The 18,005-nt window shown below is 44.9% G+C and overlaps 2 protein-coding genes across 3 annotated transcripts in view; both read left to right on the plus strand.

The window, feature by feature from the left end:
• Positions 1–18,005, plus strand: part of RpL24 (ribosomal protein L24) — a 304,226-nt gene that overhangs the window by 126,330 nt on the left and 159,891 nt on the right. The window lies entirely within an intron of this gene.
• LOC144098458 (uncharacterized) lies at positions 162–14,105 on the plus strand. 2 transcript variants are annotated; one of them, XM_077631136.1, is made up of 8 exons: positions 164–436; positions 4,884–5,104; positions 5,567–5,717; positions 7,643–7,774; positions 7,994–8,067; positions 10,211–10,317; positions 12,055–12,271; positions 13,292–14,105. In XM_077631136.1, exons 1-8 carry the CDS (start codon positions 234–236, stop codon positions 13,777–13,779), a joined length of 1,593 nt encoding a protein of 530 aa, XP_077487262.1. In that variant the 5' UTR covers positions 164–233; the 3' UTR covers positions 13,780–14,105. The 2 variants fall into 2 exon arrangements, with proteins under 2 accessions (XP_077487263.1, XP_077487262.1); XM_077631137.1 differs by lacking the exon at positions 7,643–7,774 and having other exon boundaries at positions 162–436.

Below are 18,005 nucleotides of genomic sequence, written 5' to 3' on the forward strand. Positions count from 1 at the left end.
AATACTATGCGTTAAAATTACTTTTTGCTGTTATACAGCGAAAATACGAAGTTATATTTGAGCATATACTATTTGAGTTTGCAAACTACGGCTACTAAAAGCGAAACTGGAACTGAATTTTGTCTGACAGAGGCCGCGTCGATCGCGAAACTAGTGTATTTTTAGCGAATCTGAAGAAACCTTCATGTCCGCTGGTGCTCATCGACGTTCACCTAGAGGATATCTGCCGAAAAATGGAAGATGATACATCGTCGTCGGGTCCGACAACGAGGACTGTTGGATTTAATGAGTATCTGTACGACAGCCTGGATAATACGACGTTCGGTCAGCAGATTTTCTCGACTAAAGACGGCATCTTCGATGACTCGGCCGACGGTCAAAATGCCACCGAGGACCTGGGTATCTTCGTTGAAGATCACGAAAACGAGAACGCGGGGTGAGTCTCAAATCGGAGTGCTTGCCCTCAGTAGTGCGAACTACAAGTACGTGAGACGCCCCGGGGCATTGGTGAACAGAGCGTTATTTTAGTGGTAACTTTCCTCTTCAGTGGCGGCGCGTTTTTACCCTAACATGGTTATCGCCGGTCCTCGCGGTGTTTTCCTTGCGCGATTTCTGTCTGCGTTTCTTTTATCTTGTCAACTCCTCTCTAGGGTACACCACAGAGTGCACACATAAGTGGGGGGTAGCGCATCGTTCGAGTTTGTTGATCGGACCTTCGTGAAAGGGCCCGACATTTGTCAAGCGGTACGACAGTCGGCATTTTGCTCTCAAAATATATTCTTGTTAATTCACCCAGATCGCAATGAATTCGTCCACTGTGAATTCGTCCTGACTGTGTGCACAAAATAAATGTGGCCTTTTTTTCGAGCTCTATATTTGCTGCTATGGAAAGAAAGCCTATACCGCTGTGCAACTGCGACACAACGTCGTACGGTGTGGAAGCATTCGTCCTTGAACTTGTTGAATTTCATTGGAGGCGCTCATGTTTCACCTTGATTCAGGTAACGATATCAGTGGCTCTGAGCGATCAGCTGTCCCGGAGCCGAGTCACCGTGTCTGTGCGAAAGAAAAATGTCTTGGCGCTGCGCCTGGTTATGCAACGTGCTTTCGCCGGTTCATTTTTACCCGCGTCGGAGGAAAGTGGAGAAAAATAGTTGCAACGGAGCAAACTTGGACACAAGAGGGTTTGACAGAAGCCTCAGGACTCCAAATATGCGCCCCCTGACTCATATTTCACACTAACTATATACCAATGAAGTACATTGGCAGGGGTACCTTGTTCAGTTTTTTTTTTCGTTGGGTTTTTTTATTTTTATATTAAGTGTGCGTCCATGACTGTCACTTTGGTAAACTGCATTTGCCAGGAGCTCTATAACATTATTCATGCTACTTGTGGCCATGTCAGTGATCACATTGTTCAGCATAATAAAGCTTTGTACAATAAGGAAAGAAGGATCCTGAAGTCTTTACGTGATTGTTACATAAGCATGAATCTACCTAAAGCTGGCAAACTTTGGTCACTTTTGCAGTACGTGGAAAACAGGAGACTCTGGAGTAGGTTCTCCTTGCTTTCTTAAGTTTGTAATTAAAAAATTAGAAGGTTTCCTTGTGCTAGAGGCCTTGTCTGCACTTTCTACATAAAGAAAAAAAACTAGATTGTGCGTTAGCAGCCTGTCGGTTTGCCTGCATGACAGTGAAGTTCGTTTCCTCGATGCCTCGATGCCACATAGCTACACGTTTGTTTGCGTTGTTTTCTTGTTTGCGCTCTTTATATTCCTTGCTTCCTGTGAATAAACCTTCAGTTGTGAGTTAGCGCTGGTCCTGTTGTTTTCTTTCCTTCTCGTATTTTGCTTTATTTTCGCTTAAATAGTATTTACACTCATAGAGGCGCGAGTTCACGGTTATGAATACACATGAATTTCCCACTAGGTCGCACAATGAGGAAGCCTTCCAAGTACCCAACAGATCCTGGATGAATGTATTCTGTGAATGTAAACTGGCTTTTAGCCGTTGAGTAGAGGGCTTTCCTTCATATTTAGAAACAGACACTTTCAAAAAAACCTCTTTGGAACATTTAGAGTTCAATTTCTCTGTAGATATCCTGAGTACCAGCACCCATTATGGAAAATTCTTACCTCAAAGTTAATGCAGTTGATAGGTGTTAGAGTTACAAAGATGTAACTGCACACTATGCTTGCAGTAGGTTTGGTAAAATTTAAGCAGTACGTTGTTTTGTTTTTTTTCATCACACATGAATTGTATAATATGAAAGGGGGCTTTCAGAATTTTGGAAAACAGATAAGCTGAGTGGTACATGTCTGGTGAAGGTGGCAGCAAAAAGAGGAGCATCATATGAATAGTGGCACTGACTGGGTGACTGTAAACCTGTGAAAGTAATTGGGAATTTATGGCTGTAACAAGGGAAAATGGATTATGAATCTATGCCGTCATTGTAGTCATAATTGAACAGAAAGAGGAGGCAGCAATTCTTTTACAATTTTATTTCACTTTCGCACTTATTTGTGGTCAAGTGATGCTTGGGGTGAGTCTGCTAAGGGAGTAGTTGGTCCATATTTGCTGGATACTGAGCAATCTGTCGCACCATTAGAAAAGGTCAGCTTTCACTAATCTAGAGACTGCCTGTGTTACTTGTGTGCTGAAAAAGTTCTTGAGAATGCTATTGATGTTAGCATGTTAAAAATTTGTGTGGTAGTGGTGCTTTGTGTGGTGCTTTGCATACAACTGTGTCGACATAATGCTTGCCTTTTTTCTTTTTTGTGTGTTGTCAGCCATAAGTGATGTGTGACTCTCACTGGATGCTGGGCTGATGTGTGCATGTTACGAGACGTAGCCAGAACTTGAGAGTTGGATCTGCTGCTTGTGTTTTTAACATTAAGCCCATGCCAAAAAAATTTTCTTCTTAGGCTAGAATTCGCTGTCATTTTATAAAAGCTTCCTTCAGGCCATCTGGCTTGATTCTAGGCTCTTATGTGGCGCATGTATCTATCTGCCTCTAACATGACTGGAGGGAGAGTGGAAGTTTTCACCTCTGCAGAGACCTTTTTTTTTTATTCACATACCCTGAAGGCTCTTTACAGGCATTACATAGGGGTTTGAAAAAAAAAAACACATAAGAGAACCATAATACACAACACAGTCAGTCATCAAACAAGAGAGCATGTGCAAAACATGCACTGATAACTGACAACAAAACTAGATAAAAGGGAGGTTGAGAACACACATTCAAAGAAGTAGACAACAATGCTAGAGACAAAAAACAGAATACAATTCTGGCAACAATCTATTAAGAGTCGGCACAGTGCGCATGTCAATTTGCTAACAAAATCGTCTTAATTGTTCTTGGAAACAATCTCTGCAGGTAGCTTATTCCAGTGGTAAATGGCAAGGAACAGTGGCGAGTGACGCATAGGTTGGGTATGAGCAATCTTGGGTTGCACCTTAAAGAGGTGGTCTAATTGGGGAAGGATGCGATGGGCTGTTTTTATGAGTGTGTGCATGGCGAAGGATTCTGATAAAGTTTGTGAAAGTTCGACAGCAGCGTAACAAATAAGCGTGGCAAAAGGTGCTACTGAGCTTTTACTGCATGGTCTAGGGGCAAACCTGGGGACTGTTAAAAAGGGGCATACCATGTGGCAATGTGCTCACATTATCGCATTTCATTTGATGCCTAAAGTAGGTTAGTTTTGAAGTTGTAACACCTGCAGGACCTTGTTTACATATATTAAACTGGTTTTGGTGCTATTTATTTAGCACCTGATCTTACGAATTACCAGAGGCACCTGAGAGGATTTTTCTTGGTTTCACAAAATGAAAGCACTGTGGAAGCTCAGCACCAGTACAAAAGTACTTGACCCCTTCTCAGTACAGTCTTCCTATAAGTACTCTCATTTCATGTCATTTTTGCTCAGTGTATTTTATTTCTGTTACAACTGCAAAGCACAGGTTAGGGAAAATGTCAGACACGTCTTGAGATGATGTTAAAAAATTTTACACAATACTCAAATGCATGAGTCAGGCTGTGGCCAAAGAGGAGTTGAGCTTGGGCCCCAAAAAGGAAGATGCTTAGCAGTTTAACATCTCTGAGAACATTTTCCTTTTTGCAGCTGTTAACGCACTGCAGCTGTAGTGCCTCCAAGCGCAGTGTCTAACATTAAACTCATTGTGTATTTTCTTCTCTGCTGTGCATACATATTTTTTTAAGTTGCACAGAATAGTGATCTGTTTTAGCTGTGCAGTAATTAGACTTGGTGCAGAGGAGAAAGCAAGGACAGGCCTGAGAGTGTTTAGTTAGTTTTTTTTTTTTTTAATAAACGAGTGTGTTCTATATTGTTGTCATTTTATTATGCTGGGCTTTTAGATTTGTGTCAGCCAGCTATGTCACTGGCCACTTGGCTGATTGGCTTGGTTGATTGTCAGTATAGCAATGAACACCTTTGTTGGCCCTAGTTGATTAGCAGAACTATTGCTTAAGTTTGCCTTTAATTTAACCAAGAAACTTCCATTTTCTTTTTTTTCACCGATGTAAGGCTGTCAGAAGACACTTTATTACTCATGGAAACATCCACTAGAATTTTTTTTAACATTGCAGCTGCTGTTTCCCATTAATTAAAGATCAAATATATTTTTCCTGACTGGAATAATTGTATTGAGGTTGCGCTGCAGAAAAGTTTAGTTCTGCATATTGTTGTCTTTTCCTAGTCTTATGCATTCAGACCATTTACATTTCGGAAAGGGTGCCCTGGGCCCTTTGTTAAAAGAGGGCATCTGTTTGTGTGGCTTTATTTTTTAGTTGTGCTGGGGTGCGCATGTTACCACTCATTTTTTCATACCGTCAGCTCTGTGCGCATTTGGCTTTGTTCCAGGTACATTCAGCACACCATATCAGCCGATCAGATCTGCATGCAAATCAATCCGGGCAACAGCCCGATGCCAAAGAACCCAACCCATGCCACGCTGACAATTCAGAGTCTGAACCAGGAGACCCGAAGGCGTGAGATAAAACGTTTTCGGTGCAACTACGAGGGCTGCAAGCGCACCTACAGCACGGCAGGCAACCTTAAAACGCATCAAAAAACACACACTGGTATGTAGCCATTGTTTGCAACCCACACTGTGGTCCAAATAGGCCTGTCACTGGCGGCAGGCTTGCTTCACTCATTGTAAATTGTATTCGTCATTTGGGCAGGTCTTGTCACATCACAAGTCACCTGCCATTATGTTGATGTTGTAGCAAACATTAGACCCTCATCATGTTCATCATTGTGTATATCACAGTACGAAAGTCTTCCACCCTCATATTGCCACTGTAACAAGCAGTGGACCATGCGTTTTTTGAAATGTGGAGTTCCTCATGGTTTCACAGTCGGTGGAATTGTAGTGCTTAGGTTCTATGTAGGGATTAAACCTGAAATCTGAATTCTTGTGCTCCGAAACTCTTGCCGTTTCTGCTTTCAAGATGATGCGAAACGCTTGGGGCTGCTTTGTACTCCTGACTGTGAACTTGAAAACATGCATGTTGCCTCTCCATCGTTCCTTTCTGTGGCAGGCGAATACACATTTGTGTGCACGCAAGAGGGTTGCGGCAAGGCCTTCCTCACATCATACAGCCTCAAGATCCACTTCCGGGTACACACAAATGAGCGGCCCTATGAGTGCCACGTCACGGGCTGTGAGAAGACCTTCAACACTCTCTACAGGTGAGGGGTGTGGCCTTTTTACCGTCTTGCTTGATTGCTGGCTATCTTACTGCACTGGCCTTGTAAAAGTGGTGAAGTCTGTGTTCCGCGTGTCTAAATGTTGGGTGTAAAGGGGCTTCAAGCCCAAATGTTATCGATACTAACACAGCAGGTTTTACTGAAAGGAAAGTAGAGCTTTGCAAAGAGTGAGAATGGCTCTGAAATTGGGCACCCCTGGTGACTTGCATTGCCTTTTTCTGAACTGCAGGTGAGTGAGAATAGTTTTGTATAAGCAAGTTAATTGGCTAAGCCCTGTGTATAGCTTGCAAGAAATAACACCAGGAGCATGATAAGACAAGGTTAATTGTGGTTTGGTAAGTATTCTTTTTAGAGTGAGCTTTTAATGTGCAAATCACGAAAAATGAGAATTACAAAAAAGGAGAGGAGCTCTTACTAGTGTCGTCACCTGCAGCCCACCCATGGCCATATCTTGTCATGCTTTGAATAGAAATTTGACTGCTGTGACATGAAGGTCACATTTGTTTATTTATTGCAAGTTCAAAAAAATCAGCTTTGCATGCTGAGCAGATGGCAAGGGGCTAAACTAATCAAACAGCACTAGCCAAATTAAATGTTAATGAGTTTAGGTATGTGGAGTTTAAGGTTCTCAGGAGACACATGGGCTATGAGGGAGGGCTGCGAGTTAATTTCGAAAACTTGGGGTCCTTAATGAGCCCTGACATTGCATATGGTAGATGGGTATTTCTCTATTTCGCTTCCATTAAATACGGCTGCCATGGCCAGGGTAGAACCTGTGACCTTGGGATCAGTAGCCGAATGCCAGGGCCACTGAGCTGCTGCGAATTTATGGTGCCTCTGTTCTGAAACTGCAACAAGACGGACCTTATAATAGCTCGTAATGAGGCTGATTTGGGAAGCTTCTTTTTGCTTTTTGCTGCAGCCGTACATGCTGAATCATTAGTAATAAGTAAATGTAATTGTCCTTCCAAATTTTGTGATAGCATCGCAGCACATGCGTTGCTTTCTTTACATATCACCACAAATGTAAACCTGTCTTTCTAAAGCAGTAAAACTACAATCTGCGAATCGTAGCAGTTTCTGCATTGCTACAACGTGAGCTAAGCTAAACTTGTAGCAGGTCTTTTGTCCTGTCTGTATAAAGGGAATAGGAAAGATTGGTGTACTACTTCATGTGTGACGATGTGTGCAGTTTCCCCATGCTGCTATATCTCTGTGCCTTGTGTTTGCAGCTGAAAGCTGTGATCATCAGTGTCACTTAGTCATGAGGACAGGTAAATGTTATCAGGACTGGAGCACCACTTTGAAGTGGCATACTGCCAAGAGAAACTGGTGTCCTGTGCTGTGCTTTTGAAAAAAATTGGTGAAATGTCTAACTGGTGAGCTATTTGTCACTCCATCTTGGTGCAAAACTTGTGGCAGCCTAATCTTTTTGCATGGCTTTGTGGGATAACCATCATCATTGGCCTGACTACGTCCACTGCAGGGCAAAGGCCTCTCCGATGTCTCTCCGATTAACCCTGTCATTTGCCAGCAGCATCCACCCTTTGCCTGCAAACTTCTTAATCTCATCCGCCCACCTAAATTTCTGCTGCCTCCTGCTATGCTTGCCTTAATTCTCTTGGAATCCACTCCGTTACCCTTAAGGACCAGCAACTCATCAGAAATTAGTGTGTTTGATGACATTATTAACATAGTCAGTATTGAGGCGTGACTTATTGAACCCAGGTAGGTTTGTTGTTGAATGTTTTATAGCTGTGGTAATTCAATTCAAGCCCTCTTGCCTCTTGTGCCAGCCATATGCAAAGAGTCAGACTCATAGTCATGAACTTTTCTGATTTAGGTGCTGGGCCCCGTGGAAGGCACGATGGCATTACTTGTGATTTATATAATCATGGATGATGCAGGCTGAAGGCTCACCAGCGGATCCACACGGGAGAGACGTTCAACTGTGGCCAGGATGGTTGCGTGAAGATCTTTACCACCCTGAGTGACCTCAAGAAGCACACTCGCACTCATACCGGTGAAAAGCCCTACAGGTTCGCTTCTGGCTGTGCGCTTTGACTAGGCGAGGTCATGCTTAGCTTGCACTTAGAACTTATCATGCCAGTTGCCATTGGTTAACAATAAAGAATAATCGCAAGAAATCTTCAGTGATTTTAATTCGGTTGTGTTGAATTACACCACTTCTTGTTCTATCCTTTAAATATAATTCGATGCTTTCCAAGTTTATTTGCATCGGCTTTTTTTCATTTCAGATGTGACACAGACGGGTGTGGGAAGTCATTTGCTGCTAGTCATCACCTGAAAACCCACATTAGAACTCACACAGGTAAACTTGCCAACCATAAGTGTTTAGAGCTATTATCAAACCGATTGCACTCTTTCCACACATATCTCTCTGAAACAATGTACTTTGCAAGCCTTGAGGGAAAAAAAACAAAGTAAATTTTAGTGTTGGCACAGGCTGCTTGCTTTCTTGTGTCTGTGACTGGAATATCTGCACCATATACTCGTGGCTTATTTGCATGCATATCTCACTTGGAGACCATGCTTTTATTTTTTTTAATCACCGGCATTACATGATCTTTTTATTCAGGGCATTCATTATTATATTAATACTTGTTTGATTTGTGCTGCAAGCATGAAAAAAACTGCTGCTGCTATCTGCAGGTCTAGCTGCAGAAAGACGAATTGAGTCTCATTTGGATAACTTTTCACTTACTGGAATGTATGGATCTGTGCAGCCTCAATGCTGCAATGTTCCTTTATGCTCACTTTTATCCCTGCGTGACAGATGGCAGCACTGTTCTCGTTGAATGTCTGAGCCTGCATTCCTGAAACAAAGTACAACCTTTGTCCATAAAGTTCCGAGGCCGAGTCCATTAAAAAAAAATGCGTTTAACATTGAAATCATTTGTGCAGCACCGTTTGAAATAGTCTCCCTTGCAGTCTATACACAGCTTCCAATGCTTCTGCAGGTCTTGGAAACAGTTGGAAAATGCTTTTTTTGGCAGGGCTGTCAGATCCTTTGTCGTGGCGTCTTGAATGGCCTCCACGCTCCCCATCCAGCGACCTTTTAGGGCTCTCTTCACACGAGGAAGTGGGAAAAAATCGCATGAGAAGAGGTCAGGCGAGTATGGCGGATGGGGAAGTACAGTAATGCTGTGCTTGGTGAGAAATTTTGTCACGCTGAGAGCAGTGTGTGGCCTTGCGTTATCGTGGAGAAGGATCCATTGCCCAGATGCCCCTAAGTCAGGGCGACGGCGTCAGTGCATCACACAGTGTAGGAGCACGCGGATAAAAAACTCCTGATTCACAGTCTGCCCTTGTGGGACGAACTCGTGGTGTATGACACTTCTGGCATAGAAAGAAAACTATCAGCGTCGTCTTTGTTTTGGTCTTTTGTCGCCGCACCTCTCTTGACGCCGGAGAGCTTGTGGACTGCCACTCGGCACTCTGCCTCTTTGTTTGAGGATCATATTGAAAACACCATGTTTCGTCTTCAGCAATGATGCTGTCGACGAATGCAGCATCCTTCTCTGCCTCGGAGAGCAAATCTAATGCCCGCGTGTCCTTCTGATCCTGTGTGAGGGAGTGCGGCACAAATCTGGCATTCAGCTTTCGTTTCCTCAAGTTCTCACTCAAAATTTCATGGCATGTTATCTTATTCATGTCGAGAGCATCTGATAGCATACGGACTGCAATGGTGCGGTCTTTCTGTGTGATTTACCTGATACGAGCCATGCTGTTTTCATTCCACGAGATTGAAGGGCGCCCCTGCCTTGTGTCGTCTTCCACCGACGTTTTCCCCGAAATGAACCTCTTGTGCCTCTCGAAAACTCGCGCCTGCGTTAATGTCTCGCCGTAAGCGTCACAAAGGAGCTCTTAAGTCTGTGCAGCTGTCTTGCCAAGCTTCACACAGAATTTTATGCTTACACGCTGTTCGAGGTGGACGTCCATCTCTCCACATTCACTCGCAGTAGAACGCGCAGATGACTAGTGACAACATATTTTTTCTACATATGGTGCCATCTAGCGGCTGCCACAGCATATAACATATATAGCTCAGGTTAGCCCGAAAAGATGCCGCTACACATATGCACCAACATTTGTTTTAGGGAATCATTTTCTAGAGAAGAAAATAAATCAGTCTTGAAACTTTACGGACAAAGGTTGTAGTAGTTCTTGGATGACAGAATTTTTTTCGTTTGCACCACACATTTTGGCCTAACACATCCCGTAACAAAATTGACTAACTGCAGTCTCTTTGTGGCGGTGGTATAAACGAGCGAGTGATGTGCACGTGGGGGAAAAAGATGGTTTGAAGCCACGCAGTGACACAGTCTTTTTTTGTGACAACTTTTCTTACGAGTATGCGCACTTTTGTAGGTATACATTTGTAATACTATGGTGGAAGACTAAAAGAGGAATGAGCAAGGATTACTGAATTGATGCTTGTATGGTCTTTGTAGGAGAGAAGCCCTACCTCTGCACACAGGATGGCTGCCAGAAGACGTTCACAACACAGTACAGTCTCAAGACCCATGTGGCGAGGCATGACCGGCCGCATGGTGAAGAGGTGAGCTATATTCTTTCCTGTAGCATTGTCTACCAGAAACACAGCCTTGTCTTCACCTCAACCTTTCTACAGTGACAGTTTGCGCCCATTTCTGGATTTTGCGTTGTAGTAGCAGTAGTAGTATGCCGCAGTCATGTGTGTTGCCATGGGTACCACTCAGGGTGTGGGATTACTGTGGGAGGAGGAGGTTATGACATGAATGGAGGAATGCATAACCGGGGGTGGTTACGCGAAAGAAGGGGGTATGTTGGCGAGAGCGTAAGAAGACGCATCCAATGGGTATTTGCCACGGGAACTAACCTGAGTGAAGTTACCGTGGAAGGAGAAGGGCGTGGCGAGAGCATAGGAAGGAGCAATGAGAGGGCGCTTGCCACAAGAACTGTCCGGGAGGTGGGAACGGGAGGTAGATGCAGCAAGAGCAGAGGAATCCCCAAATGGAGGATGGTTACCGTAGGGGGAGGAGGGTGTGGCAAGAGCACAAGAAGGCTGCAGCCAGTGGGTGGTTGCCACGGAAACAAACCAGAGATAGTTTAACCTTGAAGGAGGAGGGCATGGCAAAGCATTGGAAGGGGTAACTGGAGGGTGATTGCCACGGAAACCATCTGGAAGGTGGTTACCGCGTAAGGAGAAGGGTGTGGAGAGATTGGAGGAATCTCCTACTGGAAGAGGATTACCTTGGAAGGAGGAGGGTATGGTGAGAATGTAAGAGGGTGCAGCCAGTGGGTGGTTGCCATGAGAACCACCTGGAGAGTAGTTATCCTGAAAGGAGGGGGGTAAAGTGAGATGGTAGGAAGGCACTACCGGAGGGTGGTTACCACGGGAACCATCCGGAAGGTGGTACTGTGGAAGGGGAAGGATGTGGCTAAAGCAGAGGAATTGCCAACCAAAGGATGGCTACCGTGGAAAGAGGAAGGTATGGCAAGAGCATAAGGGACATGCAGAGGGTGGTTGCCACAGCAACCACATAGAGGATCGTTACCTTGGATGGAGGAAGATATGGCACGAGTGTAGGAATGTTAAACCTGGGGGTCAGAACCACGGGGACCATCCGGAGGTTTCTTACCGTGGAAGGAGGAGGGAGGGTATGGTAAGCGTAGAGGAATGTAGCACGGTCCATTTGCGGTGGCTGCTATGCAACGCACCACCCTTGTAGAAGGTGATTCGTGGCGCCACTTGCCTATAGCAGCAGTCTGGAGAGGAGAGCTAGTCGAAAAACAAGTATGTGTGGGAAACCAAAAAACGTTCTAGAACTGTACAGATATGAAGTCGCTCTCATATTCTCTACCTCAAGATACCGTAGAATATAGATACATTAACAGCTGTCTCTGAATCGCGTTACACAGTGGTAACTTGCCCTGCCACTCCTTTTTTATTTGTTTTCACACTTCCTGGATATCAGTTTACATTTACTTCCAAATGACGATCACGGAGTCCCTTTTGGTCTTGACATCAGGATGTGGAGTTCTGATGCAGAGCTTAATGTAGAAGTCAAATGCCAGTGATAAAAATAGAAAGCATTTCTTGCCTGAGATTTTTTGCAATCCCACAAGCACGACTAAGTTTGTGACAACTTTTCAGCTGTTGTGACTGAAGAGCAGTGCCTCATGGCGCATCATGTGCCGAGCGTCCTGATTTCGGTGCTGCGACACTTTCTGCCGGTGGTGTACCCTCATTGACTGCCAAGTGCAGCTGCACGTTTCTTGTGCTCCGACTGAGCCGTGTCATTGGCTGCCGCAGGGCCAGGTGGTGACATTCCACCTAGATGGCCTTGATGTGGACCCGGATGAGCCGCTTGAGGCGGCCTTGGACTGCGAGGCTGACGACGGCACCGCCCACCTGCTACTCAACACCATGGTGGGCACGGCGGCAGGAGGGCCTGCGGCAGCTCCACAGGGCACCACCTTAGTCAGTGTGCCCATCCAGGCGCTGGACGTCAACAGTGCTGCCCTCCGAGGTACTTTCACGTGCATGCTCAGAACACGGTGGAAGGCCACTTGTGTGGTGTGCCCAATGGCAGAGCATCTTCCAGATGTGCAGGAGGTGTCATGTCTAAATTTCAGCACTACTGCTGAAAGCCCCCTTTCTGCCCAGTGGCAAAAATCACAGATGACGTCACTGTGGCATCAAAGAAAAATAAATTTTCTTCCGAAAGTGCAGGAAATTGAACCCAGGACATTCAGATTGCAAGGCGAGCACGCAACCCATAGGCCACAGAACCGCACATCTACTAAATGAACCTAGTATGTCACGGCCATGTCACAGTGCCGCAAAGAAGTACAAATAATCAAGCATGTCCGAAAAATCGGGGCTCAGAATTTCGGTCGTCGACTGTAGTTCTGCTGTAGTGAGTCTGCAGTGTCCTTCTGCAAAGAAAGGCTTTATCTGCTATTATTGTACCATCCGACATTGAGCTTGGCTACCACACACAACTTTTTGATTGTGGGATATTCAGAAGGTGTGAGGTATTTATGTAGACCGCTGAACAAGGTGATGAGAAGCCTTTTTTGAGTGTCCGGAGTAGATGTGTGTAGAAAGCACACCTTTCTTTCTGACCAAATTACCGTCCTGCACAGTGAACTGGATAGTTCCCTCCTTTTGATGGTGATGTATTCTGCCTGGTTTTGAATCGCTACTCATGCCAGAATAATACTGCTGATCATCGAGGCTAACAGCTGTTCGCAAGCAAAAGCAGGAATATAGTCAGGGTTGACCTGAGATGCTAATCAAAAGGAACTATGTACAAAAAAGCGTTCCCATTTGCTGCAGTTCCTGCTGTTAAGATTAAAAAAATAAGAAGTTTAAGAGGCCTTGGCACTGTTGAACTTTGCCAGTTCAACAAAAACTGTTCCAAGACCCCTTCATCAGTCATGGAACCAGGAACCTGGAGTGAACGACACTGACAGTGTGCTTGCCAGTTTGCAATATACAGTCCAACCATGGTCTTCTAAAAATGATTTTTTTGTTCTCTGTGCAGCCTATGCCATGATACCGCTAGACATAGTGAGCGGAGGGACCGGACAGGGCGATGCATCAGCCAAGGTTGCGCAAGTGCTGCTGCCTCGAACGCTCACTGTTGATGTGGCAACTCAAGTCACTGAACAGCAGCCGACGACTGGAGTGGTACCCAGCCTGGACATAGCTGGTGCAGTGCCGACAGTGGTTCCGACAGCGCTGTCAACAGCAGTGCCGACAGTGATGCCGACAGCAGTGCCAACAGCCATGTCTGTTGACACTGTAGACATCTTGGGCATCTCGACATCACAGGCGGACATATGCAGCTGTCTAGACAAGCAGGAGTGCGAAAAGGGTAACTGTAGGAATTGTTCCGGTCATCTGGACAAGGTCTGTGGTTTGTCGGACGGTTGCTCCAGTGTGCAGGACGAAAGCGGCACAGTGGGTGTGTTGAATGCCTCTGCGGGTAGCTTGACAGAACGCGCTGGCCATCGCGCCTGCTGCTTATAACGTTGGCTGTTGCAGCTGTTGCTTCGGGCTCCCGGGATCAGAGAGCAAAAGGATTCTGAACTGGGGTACATGTTTGTTGGCCTTCACCTTGCCTTGCGGGGTACACCGTACAGCATTATTTCTGCCTGATAGCGTCAAGCTGCTGTATCGCTCAGCGGTGATAGTTTCAAAGTAGAGTAAGCATGGTTGGGACTTTTGTGCCTGATGACAGCATTGTTTGCTCCATTTTTAGTGATTGCGTACGGCTTCGTTCTCGCCTTGATTTAAAATTTCAAGTAGAGTGTGCAGTTTGCAGCTGCTTTACTCATTAGTGATGGAATGGCTGATGCAAGTCTCTTGTCTCTTCCTTGACTGCGTGCTTTAATTGATGTAATTGCCTGCAAACAGAAATACTTCCTATGAAAGCTGGCAATGCAGAGAGGAACTGCAAAGAGGACAGTTAGGCGGCTATTAAAGTTTATGAAGCGTAGATCAGGTAGGAGTTGAGGTGCAAGCTTGTTACTCCCCCTGAAGTGAACTGCCTTTGACACCCTGCTTTGTATGGCAGTTGTGCTTGAAAGTAGTTGGAAGGACCTACTCAAAGCAAACTGATTGTATTAGTAAGTACGGCTGAAAGCGAACTTCGTCTTGTGCTCAAATAGGCCTTTGTTATTCTTAGACTGACAGCTTTCGTCATTGGTTTGGTTCTAAACCTGTTGTCGTGAAGTGCTGTACGTGCCAAGGATGCCGAGTGATCGTGGACACCACGGTTCGTTGTGTAGCGACATGAATTATCGCCTAGCTTTACCACCATGTTTTCGTACTCTGATATTAGCTGCATGAAGCTTTTGGTAATACTAGCAGTCATGAAAAATAGCGTGCAGTGGACATCTGGTTGTTTACCATGCCATCTGTTAAGCCAAATTTTGTAATTGGCCTAGGCACTTTCCGTTGATTTATTATCAATTTGAAGACATTTGTACGCTTATCCTGGCATGTTTTTGTGCTAGGCTATTTAGGCGCTATGTCTTACTTTTCAGCCTCTAGTACTTCGCACCGCTGTCGGGCAGTGCGAGATGATGACTGCCATTCACGGTTGTCTTATTGTTGGGCAAATGAAAGCTACATATCTGTTTGTTGTTTCTTGTGTCGCAGATTTAACGTTGTGCATTTCTATTGTGGTCTCTTCATGGAACAACTGCCATCCACAGGGCAAGAGCACTTTGAGACAGCTGTTAGGTACTGTACGATTGACTACTACTGTTTTTGGTGCCCCTGAAGCTCACAGCCTTAGGTGTGCCCAAGCTCCCTCTCTTTTTTTGTTACTGTACTTATTCGCTCGCACTGGAAGAGTAAGAGTTTAAGGCTGTTTTTGCAAAATAAATTAATATAGTTCTTGTATACACTTTTGCACCTAAATCAGTGGCCAGTGCCTGTTTGTAGTAGCACAAAATAGAGGCAGGAGACAATGCAGGGAGAAAAGAAAAACAAGAAAAACTTTTCACTGCCAGAGAGCTAGCTGTTAACTATATACACTCAGTAATGCTTTACATGGAGTAGGCATTTCAGAACCGTAGCCAACCCTCGTTTCACGTTCATTTTGTTTCAGTAACACTATGCAAATGTAGAAATAGTGAAAAAAAAGATAGTGTTAGTGTTACCAGAAGGAAAAAGTGCACGAGAATAACTGTCAGTGTCAAATGACAATGCATCTTTTGTGTGGGTGGGTCGGGAGAGTAATGTCCTTGAGCAGAGGTGCACAACAGCTAGCCGAGCTGGGTCCCTGACCAATGTACAGCAGTAGCATGTTGCCATGACGCTGTGTGATTGTGGCCACGTCCCTCATTGGGCAGTTGTTTGTTCAGGCTCTCATTGAGCTGAGTTGTGGGCGACTAAATGCATGTGCTGGAAGACCGTCTTTCTCCTTTTTATCATACTGGTATTGTTTACCAGATGGCAGTGAAAAGTGAGACGGAAAAGCAGCATTATGCACTTTACCAAATTATATACAAGTTTTTAAGAGATTTTATCTATTTTTCTTTCTCTGTCTTAGTTTAGGTATGTTTTAATTTCTGTGCTGGGGAACACTGAAGAAGCAATGTCCAAAAGTCGCTTAAAAGAGCACTGGAGTGTGCGGTGGTGGCCTGAAGTGTTACAAGCACACGAGCCACGTGTGCAAGCATGCCTTTGGTGCAACATTGTGTTACATTCTTGCATGTAAAGAGGGCAGTCATGATCAGCTGGTTTTATCTTTCAGTGTGTGATAAGCTCATGCTACTTCAAATCGTAAAAGATGACTGAAACGACCTGTAATGGCCTTGCCCAAGTGGACAGCTCATATCATCTACTCGGTAGCCCATAGGCTTTAACGAAAGGATGTTCCTAAATCTTATACATCTGTGCAGGAACTGGCAGTTCATTTGAGTGGTAGGAAGCAGCAGTTGCTGCTACCTATATGTATGGCCATATCTGTCTCTGGTGGTTACTGTGCTTTGTCAGAAACAGCCGAAAGCCGCTTTCCTTTTTATTTTTGTTCATAGTTATTGCTGAATGCCCTAATCTTATTGTGGTTATTCATCACACGCTTATGTGGCACAAAAATTGAAACCTCGATCGGTTTTCATTGTGGCTGTCTTGAAAGTTTGAGTGGTACGAAAAGTGGAAACGGTATGTCTGCAGATGTTTTGCTTGATTGATTCCCCCAACAGTAGCCATGCACATATGGTGATCCTGGGAAACATGCTTTGCCGTGCTTGATAAAACTGCTGATGCAATATGTACATAAAAGGTGCGCCATGCAAGGGTGCGGCACCTTGTTCACAGGTTGCCTTTTTGATGTTGGCATGTTGTTAGCATTGCTTCACGTCACTGAGCAAATTGCAGCATACTAAAACTACAGACGATAAAATAAAGCTGGAAGCTATACAGGTTTTAAAAGCTGGCTGTGTTTTGGGGGTGGGTAAAATGATGCGTAGAGGAGGCAAACATGCACAGGTTTTCTTACCCTTGAATAGGATGGAGGCAGCACCTCTTGGCGAGAGCTCCCGGGATGGATGCCCGTCTTTCTGCTCTTTCCCCTTTTGATTCATGAAATTTCTTGGGCAAGCATAGAGCCCAAAGAATGATTAAGTCTTGCAGAAGCATCGTGGTCTCCAAGCACTGTCGAGTACTGTGGTGATATGTTCAGAGATTATCAAAAATTCTGGTCACCTTGCAATGCCATTGAAAATAATTGGGGGTGAAGGGTTAAACAGCTTTGAGTCTTCTGTGCTTATCTAAAAAGAAAAGATAAGCGTTTTGATCATGCAGTGGAAAGTTTTGCTAACTATAGTGTGAGTGCAGCTGTTACTGTCCGACATAGCCAGCTCTTTCTCAAGTTTGTTTATTAACATTCAGAGTTGCCGATTGGTCAGTATTGTTGATGCTATTTCTTGGTATAGCTTATAGCCATTGCTGTGTGATAGCCGTAGGCGACCTTGGCCGCAATTGTTACGTGCTAACAAGCTTACCTACCATCACGCAATCTGAAGACAACATAAGTGGCGTTTAGTCTGCCGCCGATGTATGCTAGCGTTGTCGTGTCCAGTGTACTTGTGCATCCACATTTGGTGCTCGTGACGGAATCTCTACCATGTACCTGCTTTTACTGCAGGTCATACTGCGTGGTCATACATAATTGACCTAACCAACCTAACCAGTCCAAACAACCATACCCAATTATGTATGACCACGCAGTATAATTGACCACGCCTCCGGCGTGGTCAGTTATGGTTACACTGACCGAATATGTTGACCTCGTCAACACGCATAGGCTTCGCTGCCTACAAAACGGGTCTTGAAGAAATAATGTAGAGAACAGTGAGGGACCTATTTTGAACATTTAGCACCACTGTTGCGCTGCTGAAGCCGATACGGGCCGTGGTAAAAGTAGGTGCACAGCGGCGATTCTGTCGCGACTACCCGTTTTGGTCTGTTTCTCCGCACAACAACAATGTCTTGGGGTGGGGCATGTATAATGGATAAGCCAGATTGAAGGCTTAATCAGCAATTTGGTCATAGTCGCCTTTTAGTCAACGGAAACAGTCTTGCGATTATGCTTTTTACCGCTGTGACTCAATCTGGCTCTGTGAAACCAGCGGGACGATACTTGAGTCACGCGTACCAGGTGAACTGCCAAACGGTTGCACCGTGCAACCACGCCACAAAAACAAACTGTACACGGCACCAGAGAAGCACAGCACGCTCGC

Source organism: Amblyomma americanum, chromosome 7 (assembly GCF_052857255.1).
Source record: "Amblyomma americanum isolate KBUSLIRL-KWMA chromosome 7, ASM5285725v1, whole genome shotgun sequence".
Classification (NCBI taxonomy): Eukaryota; Metazoa; Arthropoda; class Arachnida; order Ixodida; family Ixodidae; genus Amblyomma; species Amblyomma americanum.

What these genes read in the sequence shown, in the direction of transcription:
- LOC144098458 (XM_077631136.1), top strand. Translation starts at nt 234, where the DNA reads ATGGAAGATGATACATCGTCGTCGGGTCCGACAACGAGGACTGTTGGA. An exon ending in ACCTTCAACACTCTCTACAG is followed by an intron (nt 5,718 to 7,642) that starts GTGAGGGGTGTG and finishes TGGATGATGCAG; the next exon opens with GCTGAAGGCTCACCAGCGGA. An exon ending in ACCGGCCGCATGGTGAAGAG is followed by an intron (nt 10,318 to 12,054) that starts GTGAGCTATATT and finishes TGGCTGCCGCAG; the next exon opens with GGCCAGGTGGTGACATTCCA.